This window comes from Penicillium vulpinum, assembly GCF_028829585.1.
Source record: "Penicillium vulpinum strain IBT 29486 chromosome Unknown utg000004l_segment0_segment0, whole genome shotgun sequence".
NCBI lineage: Eukaryota > Fungi > Ascomycota > Eurotiomycetes > Eurotiales > Aspergillaceae > Penicillium > Penicillium vulpinum.
The window spans coordinates 3,242,802-3,257,362 of record NW_026643244.1 but is presented as its reverse complement, the minus strand read 5'-3'; the positions used below and the strand labels follow the sequence as shown (position 1 = coordinate 3,257,362).

The window sequence follows — 14,561 nt, the reverse complement described above, 5'->3', positions numbered from 1 at the left end:
GTTGAGGCCCGAACTGTATGTGCCTCGCTGTGTAATTGCCAAAAGTGATTTCCATTTCAGGATTGTGGTGCGATTCCTGTGATTCGGACATACTGGAGCCTCTGATGAATATCCAATTGTTGGATTCAGTTCGATTTCTGTGGTCCCATTGTAGTAACTACACTTGGTTAACTGTCTAGCTCGTGTAAATTGATGAGTGAAACATACGATCCAACCCAAGTATAAAGCTGGTTCAGACCCGTGACATTGTTAGGCCGGAAGTTTGACAATGAATTATAGTCCGGGTCATCTTTTGCAAACACAGTTGAAGCTGAAATCAAAAAAAAGATCCACGAGGCCCATCTCCAGGTATAACGCATTTTCGGCAACTAAAAATTTAAAAAAAAAAAGGATTCCAGAGAGCAAATAGAATGCGAGCAATGTGGGGGCGGGAGGCTGAATACATATAAGGGTCGGGAGAAAATATCCCCCCTGACAAGGTGCAACTTCCAAGATTTACGTTGAACGAGTTGGGCTTGACGGAAAAGAGCTAGTCAAATTAGGATAGTATATGCTGTCTAAACACCAAATCTGAGACATAATTAATAAACCCTTATGTCTGGGCATTATTGGCAACGCGTGATGTCTTGGCAGCCACATCCGAGGCAAAAAAGAACAAAAACAAAAAATATCTGGACTTGCAGGGAATCGAACCCTGGACCACTCCCATGCTAAGGGAGTATTATACCACTAAACCACAAGCCCAGTTAATTGATAGTCGGCTGCTTTTTTTGCATCAAGACCAAATTTTTCCAATTAGAAGTAAGAAGAGATACCTTTCTCTCCTCCCTCACCCCCTCTGCTCATAAAAAAGCCTTTTTAGAAGTGATTTAGCTGATATTATAACGATTATTAAAATTTTGGGTTTCAATCTCCCGAGTAAACGTTGATTTTGCGATATTCGTATCCTCGTTACGTGTTAGACAGTGCTGCGACGCGGGATATATATTATCACATATTGTCTGGGAAAGAAATTACAATAAAATAAATTATATTCCACCTAATGTCTCAGTTCCCGAATAATAGGTGTCCCAAGAGAACCAGTCAAACATATCTCCTAGAGTAGGCCTTTTATCTCGAGGCCGAGAAGAGACTTCAGGTCGATTAGAGTCAAGGATAGGCCATGGGGAGCCCATATCTGCCGGTAACCATTCGAGATAACTGGCGACATTGAATTGTCCCAAATCAAGATCCATTGAATCTTCAGGATGATGATCGTGGCTGTGCGAGGACTGTATGGGTGGTGGTTGAGCTGGCCTAGCAGGGGTTTCAACACTCTGGGTTAAGGCATGCCGAGAAACATGAACCTGAGCGAGTCGGAGAAAAGCAGACGCGGTATGCTGCAGCCTCGAGCATACCGTTGCTAGTAAGCGCATCTGTGATCTCATTTCCGCGAAATAGTCTACCGTGGCAGATAAAAGGTCCAGGTCTTGCTCGATCATAGGTGTCCGGGCGTTATCGCTGTGGATAATGTTTCCGAAGATCACAAAAAAAGGGGTAAACGGACAATATAGAAGTTGCCTTATGAGGTTGTATTAGCGACAGGAGCTTTGTAAATGGAAGTTCAAACATGCACGCTTACCAAACTAATCCATTGTATACAGAGCTCCAATTTGATACCATGGAGCTTAGCGTAGAGATGGCCTCGCGGGCAGATGAAAGGCGTAGAATTGACGAAGAATCATCCCCCTTGAGGAGAAGAATGAGGGAATGTAGGTACTGAAACTTCACAGTGCTGATTCCCAAGGTCATTTCTCTGATTTGGATGGAAGTTGCAGAGGCACTTTCAACATCCAAGATGGTTGTGAGGGACTGTTCTCCAATATTAAAACACCAGCCTCTATCCCATGGAAATAGTTTTAACATACCTGAGTGGTATCCAAGTACCAAGCCTCGAGGCTTGATCGAATCTCTTGCTTTTGATTTACCGGGCCATCCATTGCGAGAAGATCTGCAATTGAACCCCCGAGCTTTGCCCACTGAATACAACGTGTGACAATCTCAGCACCAAAGCGCGTGCCATGTGCGGACGCCTGGCCATCGCCAAACCAAGCACGCTCGTGCGGCTTGAACTTGAGCAAGGAACACTGGTCTGGCAACAAAACGTTCTGATACAATGCCGTGGGAAGAAACGCTGGTCTGCCAAACGCGAGGGAGCACGATTTGTCTATTAGGAAGAGGAGCCAAAAGAGACAAAGCCGTTGTTGTCGCGAGTCCTCGTTCTGGTAAGCTGGTGAATGTAATCCTAGAGCTTCGGCCTGCCTGCACGCATGTCCCAACATCATCCAAGATAGATTTGGTGCCGCATAATCCTCACCATGCATTGCCAGGAAGCACAGAGCCTGCACGTTTGCATAACGTGGTTCTATGAATATACTGCTATTGTTCAGCGCGAGTTGCACATTGCGTCGAAAATTCTTCGTCTCGGCGTTTTCGCCGTTCTCGTTGGAGGCAATGGAAAGCATCGTGTAGTTGAAATAGGCGATCCATCCCCTTTCTCGCACTTTGTGGGGTTCAAATATCACTTGCCTTAAGACGTCGTCTGAGGGAACGGAAAAGAACGGTTCCCCGAGCTCACTATACTCCAAGAATTCTATTTCGGCGGCAAGGGGTTAGTGCTTATCTGTTTTCCCTAAGAAACGAGATCTTACTGCCCATCAGCTGGTAGCCAGTTGCCTTTGAAGGTATATAGAAGTTGGTAGCATTCCCATCACTCTGTTGCTCGATTTCTGTGGTGGTCAATCTACCGGAAAGATATTGAAGCTCTGAGTGCGCTTTTTGGCTAGTAGTATTGTCCGGTGACTGACGCATTGCATCAACGTTGGCCGATGCCTCCTCCAGGAAGGAGAAAGAATGTGAGGGGCCAACATTTTCTGTAGTGATTGTGTGACAAGAAGGACTCGATACTTCAGGATTAGTTTGAGGTAATCCAGGAGTGATAGTCTGCAGGACTCGATTCACACAGCCTGTCAACTGCTGGACTGTTTGCTCAAGTCGCTTTAATCTACTCTCGATCTCGTTTTCCACTGCCAAACCTCTCGTTCTGGAGTTGTCAGCCCCAGCTTGGTAAAAATATTGTTGATGCGATCAATTCTCACGTTTGACTTGGAGTTGAAGTTGACAGGGTGGGGTTCGATTTTTCTCGTGAGTATTCACAGCCACTGGGCCACGGCTTGCAGTTACTGCATTTTGGGAGTTCCCGCGAGCACCTTTCACAATTGAGTCACCTTTAACCAAAAGAGATTTAATTCGGGGGTGTGGTATACTTGAGTTTCTTTTGTCTGCAAAATGTACACTGTGCAAGTCAGTTGCGAGGTCGTGATACGAATTTGTTGGTGATCTGGCGATACCTACTGCAAATCGAGCGGATTTAACCTCCATAACGGAATGCCAATGCAAATTGACTTTACAATTCGCAGTCAAGATAGAAAGAGAGGGATGTCTGAGTCGGAACATCGTCCGAGATTTGTGCCGTTGATTGGGTGATCTCGGACAGTCCCGCTTTTGACCAATCAAAGTAGTTTGTTTCGGAGCTTACTCCGGTCTGCTACCGGACACTGTGATCCCGACAAAAGATTTCAGGAATTTATCTGTGAGTGAAGACAGTATTCATCAAGCCGCAAGTGAAAATGGCCAGCTTTATGCAGTCGTTGCTTCTTCGGTCGGGAGTGTGTTTGCGCCAGAGCGTCCGTCCAAGTGTATGTTTGAACAACATCTCGAGAGCCGTGACAAAGGCACCCCCGATTATAAAAAGACGCATGCACCGAATTCCATCGATACCACTAATCTCTCGTTCTACCTTGCCTTTCTATGGTACCTCGCATTCACTTCGCAACTATACCACGAAAAAATCAATGGAAGCACCTCCATCAATCGCAATTATCGGCGGTGGACCGAGCGGTCTAGTCCTTGCTCGACTACTCGAAGTAAACGGAATCACAGACTACATTGTCTTTGAGCGAGATCAGTCCTCATTTCCAGACCCGAACCAGCAAGGTGGAACACTGGACCTGCACACAGAGTCTGGCCAAGAAGCCCTGAAGCGAGCCGGCTTGTTCGACAAGTTCAGCAACGAACTCGCGCGTTGGGACGCTGCATGTTTGCATGTCCTCAATTCAGATGGGGAGACAATCGCCAACATGAGTGATGTGGGGAACCGTCCTGAGATCGATCGCTTACAACTTCGCCATCTTTTGCTCGAGTCGATTCCTCAGCATAAAATTCGATGGGGACACTGTGTCAAATCAATCGAGAGAAAAGAGGGTGATGAGCAGCCTATGAAGAATAATGGATGCACTATTCACTTTACAAATGGATCCTCTGCTACTGGGTTCCAACTTATTGTGGGTGCTGATGGCGTATGGAGCAAAGTCCGTCCTCTGGTGAGTATGCATCTGAGAATCCACATTATTGAAAACTATTGCTAACACCTTTCATTAAAGCTCACACCCACAAGGCCAGTTTACTCTGGTAAACTCTACATCGAGGGCAAAATCTCGCACAACAATCCGAGCTACTCCGTCGCTCATGAGTTAGTCGGGCCTGGAAACATGCTCGTCTTGGGCAACCATAAGATGATGGCAGTGCAGCAACTATCTGACGGCCATTATCGTGTTTACTTTGGACTGGCTGAACCTGAAGATTTCTATCAACGCAAGATCTCCATCGACACTGATCCGACCGAAGCTACCGAGGCAATGCGTTCCCGTCTTCTGTCAAATGATTTCTTCGCACATTGGGCACCGCGCGTGAAGGGATTTATCAAAAATGCGGAAGGCCCATTCCGTCCCTGGCCCTTGTACTTCATTGACCCTGAAACTGTTGGCTGGGATCGCTGCGTTGCTCCCGGCGTGACCTTGTTGGGGGATGCTGCTCATGCTTCTACTCCCTTCGTTGGCGAAGGCGTGAATTGTAGCATGTACGATGCAGTCATGCTAGCTGAGAGTCTTGTCAGTCACTGCGGCAGAAACATTACGTTGGATAATGTAGATGATATAAAGCTGGAAGCTGCACTGGCCGCATACGAAAAAGATATGTTCACACGTGGTAAAGATTTGATTCAGCGCAGCACTGAGAGCGGAAAAATGCTGTTTTCGAGTAACGCCAGCTCTCATATTCTAGGTTTACTCAATGATGATGCCGAGAATGAACCTGCTGGTTTAGAGAATCATGGGAAGGTATAGGAGGAGGGAAAGTAATTACTTCTATCGATATATTGAGCAATAATTGCCGCTTGCGCCAGTTCCTTTTTTTTTTAGAAAATATTAACACAGTACGGATTTTAACAGCCTGGGTGATTGGTGGATACATAAGTCTAGAAACTTTAGTAATTGCTTTATATGTGTAGCTCTGGGTCAACTAGAATATAAGAACGAATCCCAAAAAGGACGCCGTCAAAGATAAAAAGGAGACTGAGAAGAGATAATCTTTATTAATCAAAATCCAAATAACTCTACTATATACTATTTGAGGAAGCAGTTCTGGTTCATGTGTTGATTAGTTTTAGCTGCTGTCATAATAGATAGATTGCTCAACCGAACCAATACCAGATTTGCCTCATCAAACCAGGGGTCTCCTCCATCCGCCAGAAATATAGATCACCCGGTATCCCCTACTGTTGGATACCTCAGGCATCACATGTAAGATAGAACCCACAGATAGTTTCTCCTCTCTCTCTCCCTCTCTTCTCTCCTCTTTGTCCGCTTCAATATATACAGTTTTCTCTAAAAGATCTACTTGTATCGTATCAGGTTATGAGCCCTCTCTGCTAGTTGGACCACTAGCAACTCTTTTCTCTGAAGCTATTTTCATCTGAAGAATTTTAACGATTCGACTCCACAGTGTATCCACCCCAATACGTGGGATAACACACGGACCCGAATCCAGCCAATAATATTCAGGAAATCCTTCGAGACCCCGACGGCAAAAGCTCCGTCTAGCTTTATATTAACCAATTATAATAGACGTCGATATAGGAAATATAGGGGACAACAACCCGTAACCTTCTCCTCCCGATACATCGATTGATCCTAACGAAATCCCGTCCTTGAACAATCCGATTTATTTCGCCTAAGATAATAGCGATAGTGAGGATAAGAATAAGCCGTTCTATTAAGGATATAGTCTGCCTACGATTGCGATAACCAAAATTTAGAAAGTTAGGATACTAGAGTACAATAACACTGATCTAAGTGGTTAGAAACAGGTATTAGCTTACCAGTTGATCCTATACGCCTTAGAATAGTTACTAGAAAGCGATATTCCTCGACCTTATAAGTCGTATACTTCGTTCGAAAGGTAGAAGTACTGGTCGCGCCTAGTCGTAAGCTAGATATATAACCAAATTGATATAACACTATAAAACAAGCTACGAAATCTATTAAAAATACCTAAGTATACCGATAATCTATACGATAAGCTTATAGCAATAATATAGGGTAGTGATCTGATACAAACGGTATTTCTCGAGATACGAAAGTTTAATAAAATAAAACGATTAGACTATAACTCGGTAAGCGAGTATATAGAGGAATAGACTGCGACATCGCCTATAGACGGGCGGGTGGGCAGTGCCCACGGGCCTTATATAAGCGGGCGATAGGCACTATCTATACGCCTATAGACGGGCCCTACCCTTAGGGCCTATTGTCTATAGACACCGTGGGCGCCTATAGGCCTTTTTAGTAAGCAGAATTTCTTAACCTCGTGACCTATATTATTTGTGTATTTTTTCTCTGTATTTTTGAGTAATTCGATTATATATACAATGACTTAATACTACTGTCAATTTTCTAACCTCGGTCAGAAAAATAAACTGTAGAAGCCTTTGTACAATAACTTAACACCACAGTCAATTTTCTAACCGAGGTTAGAAATAAGCTTTAGAAGCCTTTATACAATAACTTGATATATTGTCACTTTTTTGACCGGGGTTAGAAATAAGCCTTAGAAGCCTTTGTATAATAACTTAGGTATTTATTATAGTTATATATTCACACTAATATAATATAAATTGATTATTATTGGGTTTACTACGCTTCCTTACTTCTCTTAAACTAGGGCGCTTTTAAGTACTACCCTTATCTCTATAATAAGGGAGATAAGGACTACTCTTATCTTCGCTGTCGACTAGCTTACTTCTCTATCGCTTCCGTGTACTTAGCACTATAGAAGGACGAGGAAGCTAACTCTCTATTATAAACTTATACTCGATCAGTCTAATAGGATTATTATCCTTAGAATCCTTACTATCGCTGATTGGTTTAGGTATATCAGTGGTAAGCTCCGCCTCTCTCTGTTCGTCTGCTTCTTATATTAAATCTAAGGATATATCCTTATCGGGTAGTTCTTCTATTTTAATATCGAACTAGGTTTTACACCGGAATATTATAATATCCTAGACTGTCTTCGCACTCAGCTGCCTACGTCGGTAGTGGTAGATATCCTGTGCTGAATTAAAAAGATATTTAACTCTAGCGCCTATTGTAGGAATAGAGAGAATATCGCGAGTAACACTTAAAAGAATTAGGAATTTATTCTTATATTCCTTCTAGAATTGTAAAGGATCGACCTTTCTCCTTACTATTATAGGTATTAGTATTCCCGCTTATAATAACAGTGAATATAATATACGCTTTTTAAGGTATCTAGTAAGTTCGTACTCCGACGTTAATAGATCAGAGTGGATATAAGGTAGAAGGTTAAGGAGGGCGTCTAGGTCACTTATACTAGCTAAGTAACGCTTAGGGGGTTACTCTTCTCGTAGGGACCGTATCTAAGTGTATCTTTAGGTATAAGGAGCTATAAACTAGCGAAGCGTTTCCTTATACTAATCACTCTAGTTTATATCGTTCTCCGATATACCCTATACCTTACTTAAGAAGAAGTGAAGCTTATACTAGGGTATAAGAATTGTTCTAATCGCGTAGAGACTACTATAGATCTCTTTCGTCTTTATATAGTAAGAGGTAAGCTTTACTATCCTAGTATTGAGGGCTTATAGTATCGCCTTCTTCTAAGGTATAGTTTTCGGAGTAAGTTATACAATCGATTCCTCGAAGTACTTAAAGAGGGTGTTATAAATACTAAAAATATAATATACTATTATCTCTTTAGTCTTTGAAAGTACTGTAGTAAAGCGGTAGAACGGCTCTGTAATATATAGAAGGTAGTCGACCTACCGCTATTCTACCTTACTGAGTTTATATTTCTGAGTCCTAATATTATTACAGTATTTATCGCAGGGCTTACTAAGGCGTTTCGCACAACGAAGTATTAAGAAGGTAGAATTCCAGCGGGTACGGATATCTTAGATTAGCGTAAGTTTTACTCTATTAGTCTAGAGACGGAAGAAATTATCGCGACGTTAGGGGCTTATATTAATAAACACAGTAAGCCCTCGAATCTAGATATTTATTAGATATATTAAGTAATAAACAAAGTAATACACTTACCTTAATAAGGGTTTATACAATAACTTATTTACTCTGTGAAGTATAGAGCGATCGAGCTTAGGCTTAGGCTTAGATATTAGAAATATTCCGATCTGTAGTATCGTTCTAGGGATCGGCCTTCACTAATCTAAGTAGCTCGCGAAGGCTTAGCTGGATAATATATATAAGATAAGGGATTCGAATAACCACCGGGCTATTCGGTAGTTTAAAGGAGTCAATAGTGTAACGGATAAAGATCCTTATAACCTAGAGACCGACAATACGGGAGTCAGCTGATATAGGACCAATATATAATCAGCCAAGTATCGTGACCTGATCGTGAGGGGTTCGTTATATAACGGCCACGTTAGTCGATCAGATGGTTTACCCTATAGTCTAGGATCCCCCTAGATCCCACTTACTCCTATAAGAATTAGTCTTAAGACAGTTCCACACAATATATTGTATTCGTCTCCTCTCACCGAGTCCTTATATCTTACCCGGTTGATAGGCCTTACACCTAAGACTAGTATACTATTACAATTCTAATTCTTCTTCTTTAACTGCTTAAGATACAATAGCTCCTTGTACTAGAATATTAGTTCCTAATAAGCTAAGGGAAAACCCTTGAGCTAGTAACGATCCGGAATCAACTCTATCAGCAGAAGGGGAGGAACCCCTATCGGTTTCCTAAAACCTCGAAACCCCGGATCTATAGGCCGAATCAATAGGCTAAACCCCTGAGTAAATCACAATAACTGTAGCTTAACTATAGGAAACGATCCTTTAACTAGAGAAATAAGCTGAGCTATAAAATCGACTTATTATAGTACAAAAGCTCCTCGCAGAGAATAGGAAGGAGCTAAATCGCTACCGAAACAGTCGCGAACCCTTAACGGAAAGCGAATAAAGCTAGAAAGGGGAGATTAAGCGAGATATCGAAAAATTCGAAGAGAGTTTCGGTATCCGACAGAGAGAGGAATAGCTAACTAACCTTAATACGCTTTTCAAAGGTACACCTAAGAAATATATCTCGGATTCCTAGAAGGTCCTTACCGCTGAAAACTACCTCTGTAGTTCCTACAAAAATAAGTGGTAAAATCATTTATCAAACTACCCTAAAGACGAAAAGAACTAGGAAGCTTTTAAAGAATAGACAAAAACCCTACTTTATAACTCCTATAATATCGTTACCGATATCCTTATCCTCTACTAAAAAGCCGAGATATATCCGAACTAGGACCTACGCGCTTTCGCCTACTATCTCGTATCACTAGAGAAACACCTCTAGACCTCATAACCGCCCGCGAGCGGCCCTCTGAGGGCCGCCCGCAGACCCGCACTTTTGCGGGCGGAGGGCAAGCGACGCCTACCCGCGGGTCGGGCAGGTTATTTTCTTGCCCTCAGAGGGCGGCCCTCCAAACATTTTGAGGGCCGACAAACAGGACAAACAGGGAAATCCCTAGAGTTGCATAAAATATGTATTTCTCAGCTGTATTATTTAGTATTTGGTTTACAGCTTAGTATTATAGAAAATAAATATAACCAGGAGTAATCATTTAAACAGGCTAAATAACATCAAATCTTAATAGAAATATCTTATTCTTTGAGGAACTAATATACGTTATATAGCTTTAAGTTCTACGGCGTTTATCACTCTCAATTTCATAACCATCAAGCTTACTTGAGCGCTTCCGAACCCTCCCTGAATGCCGTTGTGTATAAGGCAACTCAGGCTCACTATCCGTATCCTCCTCCTGCTCTTCAACCTCGAGCTCCGATTGAGTCCGCTGCCTCCGTTGTGATTGACCTTGATCAACTACCACTTCGATAGTACTATCCTTATCCTCTACGTCCTCGTAAGTATCACTGCCCTCGTTATTATCACTTATAGGGTCAAAATAATGAGTGTTGGTTGTATCACTCTCCTCTTGGTTAGCTTGTATCTCTTTATATAAAAGATACTTATTGATCAAAGCTCGGTGGGTATCTTCGATCTCAAATTTTGATGTATATATAAATATCATTAGATCTTGAACTGTTGATACCTTTAGAGAGCCTCGTCGGTAGTGACAGATATCCCTGGCGGAGTTGAAAAGGCGTTCTACACCCGCCCCTGTAGCTGGTATTGATAGTATATCGCGTGTAAGGTTTGCAAGAGTAGGGTACTGATGCTGATGCTCTTTCCAAAATATACAGGTAGGCGTTCGTATAATACCTTAAATATAAGTTAATATAGGGTAGATAATAAAAAGATATAACTTACCACTGTTAAGGTATTCCTTAAGCTTATTATGTTCACTCAATGCTAAGGGCTGGGACCCTTCTACTCCGCATTCTATTTTAAGCTCTGAAATCGCGATTGCGGATAATCGAGCTCTGGATAATGATTGTGTATCTGAATGAAGTTTCTTATAGGACTGAAAGTATTCCTTAAGACTTGCTCAATAGATTGTACGCCAGTTATTAACCGGATCATCCCAGTCCTTTCCTTTAAAAAAGTCAAGCTTTTGTTGGGGTGAGAGAATAGTGCTAATTGCGTAAAGATTGTTATCAATTTGATCGGTCTAGCTGTAATATTGCGAAAGCTTCTTCTCTGCTGCCTTAAGAGAAGCAAGTATAAGCTGCTTCTATATAACCTTCTTCCGTTTTAAAACAGTCTTTGACTTTTCAAGGTGGTTGAAGAGCTTATTGTAGATATTAAAGATTAGGTGAATACTAATATCCTTAGTTTTAGAAAGAAGAGTGGTGAATTTGAAGAAAGGCTGGGTGATCCAAAGAAGATAGTCAATCTGTCGCCACTCTTCTGGACTTAGTGTAAAGTGTTCCTAGTTATACTGAGCGCAGAATTGATCAAAGGTTGATTGGAGCCGTTTAGTACGTCGGAGTATTAAAAATGTCGAATTCCAGCGAGTTCGGATATCCTGGATCGGAATAAGCTTTGGCTCCTCAGTTTGAAGGTTATAGAATGACTCTCTCCGTTATAGACTTACGTTAATGTAGATAGCAAGGTTTCGGACCTATATAAGAATAGAAGGATTAGTATAATAAAAAAAGTAGAGTTATAGGGATATACCTTATTAAGCGTATTAACAATTTCTCTTTTTTATTGCCTTGCACGAAGAGAGCGAACACGGTCGTCAGACCAGTCCATCTCCGCACTCTTATTCTTTGGAATTGCCTTTATCTTCCCAAGAAGATCATTTAGACTAAGCTGGATAATATAGGCAATATAAGGAACCCGAACGATTGTAGCACTATTGTTTAGCTTAAGCGACTGGAGTGATTCTTGGATACTTGCCATTATAGTATTATTATTTGATATATTGTTAGTAGTGACTGTAAGTACTCGATCTGCAATCTTATACTGATAGAGGAGCTTTAAAACCACGTCACTTAGGTTAACACCTGAGTGTGAGCCAGATAATAGTTTAAATCCAAGAAGAACCTCTCGATACTCCTAATGCTGGTCGAGGAAGTAGCCAGTAACAGCTATAAAGGCCTGTCGAAACGGAGATATCTAGCAATCTAATACAATCGAAAGCTTTGTATTGGGAGGAAGCTTGTTAAGAATAGACTGTTGCTGTTCCTGGATATACCGCTGTAGTCGAGACCGTATTGTGACCGCAGAAGGGATCTGTGGTTGTATCGGGGTAAGTCGGGCAAAGTTAATAACTTCACGAAATTCTAGGTGTTCAATGAACTTAAAGGGGAGACGGGAGAGGGTAAGTAGTTATAAGAGCTTCTGTTCCTATACCTCTTGCGTAAAAACTGTTGACTTGCTTAGTACGTTCTGCGCCTATTAATCCAGAGAGTTATTAGTAAATAAATAATAGAAAAATTGTATAATATATACGGTATTTATAAGTAGTCCCTTAATATTACCCTTCTGGGTACTGGATTTACGATAAGTCGGTCCAGCTAAGTATCGATAAAGTGCAGTTGTTCTATACCGCCTATTTACTGGATGATCGAGGACTTTATAGCATTGACGATATATTGCCCCTGGTTTGCCAGTTTTTGTATCAGCCACTTAATCAAATTGCTCCCAGCAAGTGGCTGTCCGGTTACTATTCCAGTTTAGTCGTTTTTTTGTCTTTCTAAACTCAGTCTCTAACCACTAGGAAACAAAATCATCTTTTAATATATCGGTGTATAGAATAAACGCTATTGATCGACCTAGGCCAACACGCTGAAGTGAAGAAGGAATTGAAGGTGGAGGAATTGGGGTAAGAAACCCAGAATTTGAGGTGGTATCAAATATCTGCTGGCTTTCGGAAACCTCAGGGGTTAGGAATTGCTTATTCGGAAAGCAGAGAAGAGGGTCGACTGAATTTGTAGGATCACCGTCGTAGATAGATAAGGAATAGATATCTGAGAACTGAGAAATTTGAGACATTGTTAACCAAATAATCACTTATAGATTATATCTTAACAACGGGATAGGAATCAGAAGGTAGATATACCAAGAAAATTAACAAATCCTAGTAAATAGAATTGATTAACTACCCTGAAGTTCAGCTCACTGGGTAAATAGTAAATATATCACAATTTGATCCACTTTAACTTAAGATAATCTCTATAATTGGCTAGATTTACTAGGCTAATTGAGGGCCGCCCTTATCCAGCCCTCAATCCGCCCTCGGAATATACGGGCCGCCCTCAACCCGCCCTCAACCCGCCCTCAAAAATCAGTATTCAGATAAGAAGTATATACCCCAGGTCTAGCTGAAGTTGCAAATATATATTTCTCCAACTCCATTATCTAATATTGACAACCTTCACAATTGACAACAACCAATATACTTAAAGATACTAAGAATATATAATATCATTATTACCTGCCATGATTTATCGTAATACAACTCAATTTCATAAAGTTTCTTGATGCTGATAAAGAAATGGATTGTAAATATAACATTCAAACCAGAACACCGTTAAATAACCGTAATTTAAAGTGATGAGTTAGCACTTTTATACATCTAAATTAGGAAAGGTCAACTTTTTTTATGTAAACGAGGGCCGATGAGGGCCGCCCTCGAGCGGCCCTCAGAGGGCGGAGGGTCGGGTGAGGGCAGGCAAGTATCCGCCCTCCGCCCGCGAGGGTCGGGCGGAGGGCGGGAGATTCCGGCCCTCTGAATGTTTTTAATGAGGTCTAAACACCTCCTAGCCTAAACCGAAGAGTAGAGGGCTTAAGCCCTATTTATAAAATATATAAAACCGCTTCGAGACTAAATTATTACTATAACTAACGGAGTGTTACCTAAGATAAGAGCGCTTATAGAATCAAAAGTATCGATACTCTGGAATATACACTTCTCGGGCTAAAAAAGGAAAGAATATCCTATATCTACCCCGGATAGGCGGAAGAAGGGAAACTATACCGACTCGACAACGAATCAATCCCAATCTAATACCTTATTATCAGTAAACCCTAAGCCCTATAGGGGACGTAGGGGCTTTAGAGGTATAAATCCGAGAGGAAGAGGCCAATCTAGAGGCCGGGGTAGAGGTCGAGGAGGATTAAAATCCTACGCCTCCGGTGTAAACACTACCCCTACTAAGAGGGGAAATAGCCCCGATTCGGTATAGACTGGTGCTTATTACCTCTATAGAGATAAGGGTTACTAGGCGAACGAATACCCCTAAAAAGTAACAGTACAATCACTTATCTAAGCCTTACGCTCCAATACCCTAAGATAGTCGGGAAAAGTAGAAGAGCTAGGGTAGACCCCGACGCACTAGCTCTGTACCTACTGATCGGGACCGCAATATACCTATATACGCTAATTACTCTCGATAACAGTGTTAAAACCTATACAGACCTAGATACTGGTACCGAATACAACGTAGTTAGTAAGGAATTCGCTTATAAGAATTAATTACTCACCGCTCTATTTTCGTCCCTATCTCTAAAGGGTATCGCTCCTAAAAGACTCCGCACCTATAGGGTATTCTAGGTCTCCTTTTCAATAAGAGACTCCAGAGGAACTAAGAAAACAGTTAAAAGGCCCTATATAGGTATTAAAAGAGACCCCTGTATAGAAGGGAGCCCAGTACTGTTATCCCGTACTTTTATCAATAAATTTA

The 14,561-nt window shown here is 41.6% G+C and overlaps 2 protein-coding genes across 2 annotated transcripts; one reads left to right on the top strand and one right to left on the bottom strand.

The window, feature by feature from the left end:
• Positions 1 to 1,028: 1,028 nt before the first annotated feature.
• Positions 1,029 to 3,099, bottom strand: N7479_009711 (fungal specific transcription factor domain-containing protein; the record flags this gene model as incomplete). Its single annotated transcript, XM_057257404.1, has 4 exons — positions 1,029 to 1,560; positions 1,622 to 1,851; positions 1,908 to 2,632; positions 2,691 to 3,099. Coding segments are annotated over 4 exons (1,896 nt in total), but the record flags the coding sequence as incomplete, so codon positions are not given.
• A 794-nt stretch (positions 3,100 to 3,893) lies between these two features.
• Positions 3,894 to 5,222, top strand: N7479_009710 (FAD-dependent oxidoreductase; the record flags this gene model as incomplete). The annotated part of the gene is made up of 2 exons (XM_057257403.1): positions 3,894 to 4,421; positions 4,482 to 5,222. The coding sequence occupies 2 exons, from the start codon at positions 3,894 to 3,896 to the stop codon at positions 5,220 to 5,222; spliced, it is 1,269 nt and encodes a 422-aa protein (XP_057104861.1).
• Positions 5,223 to 14,561: the final 9,339 nt, after the last annotated feature.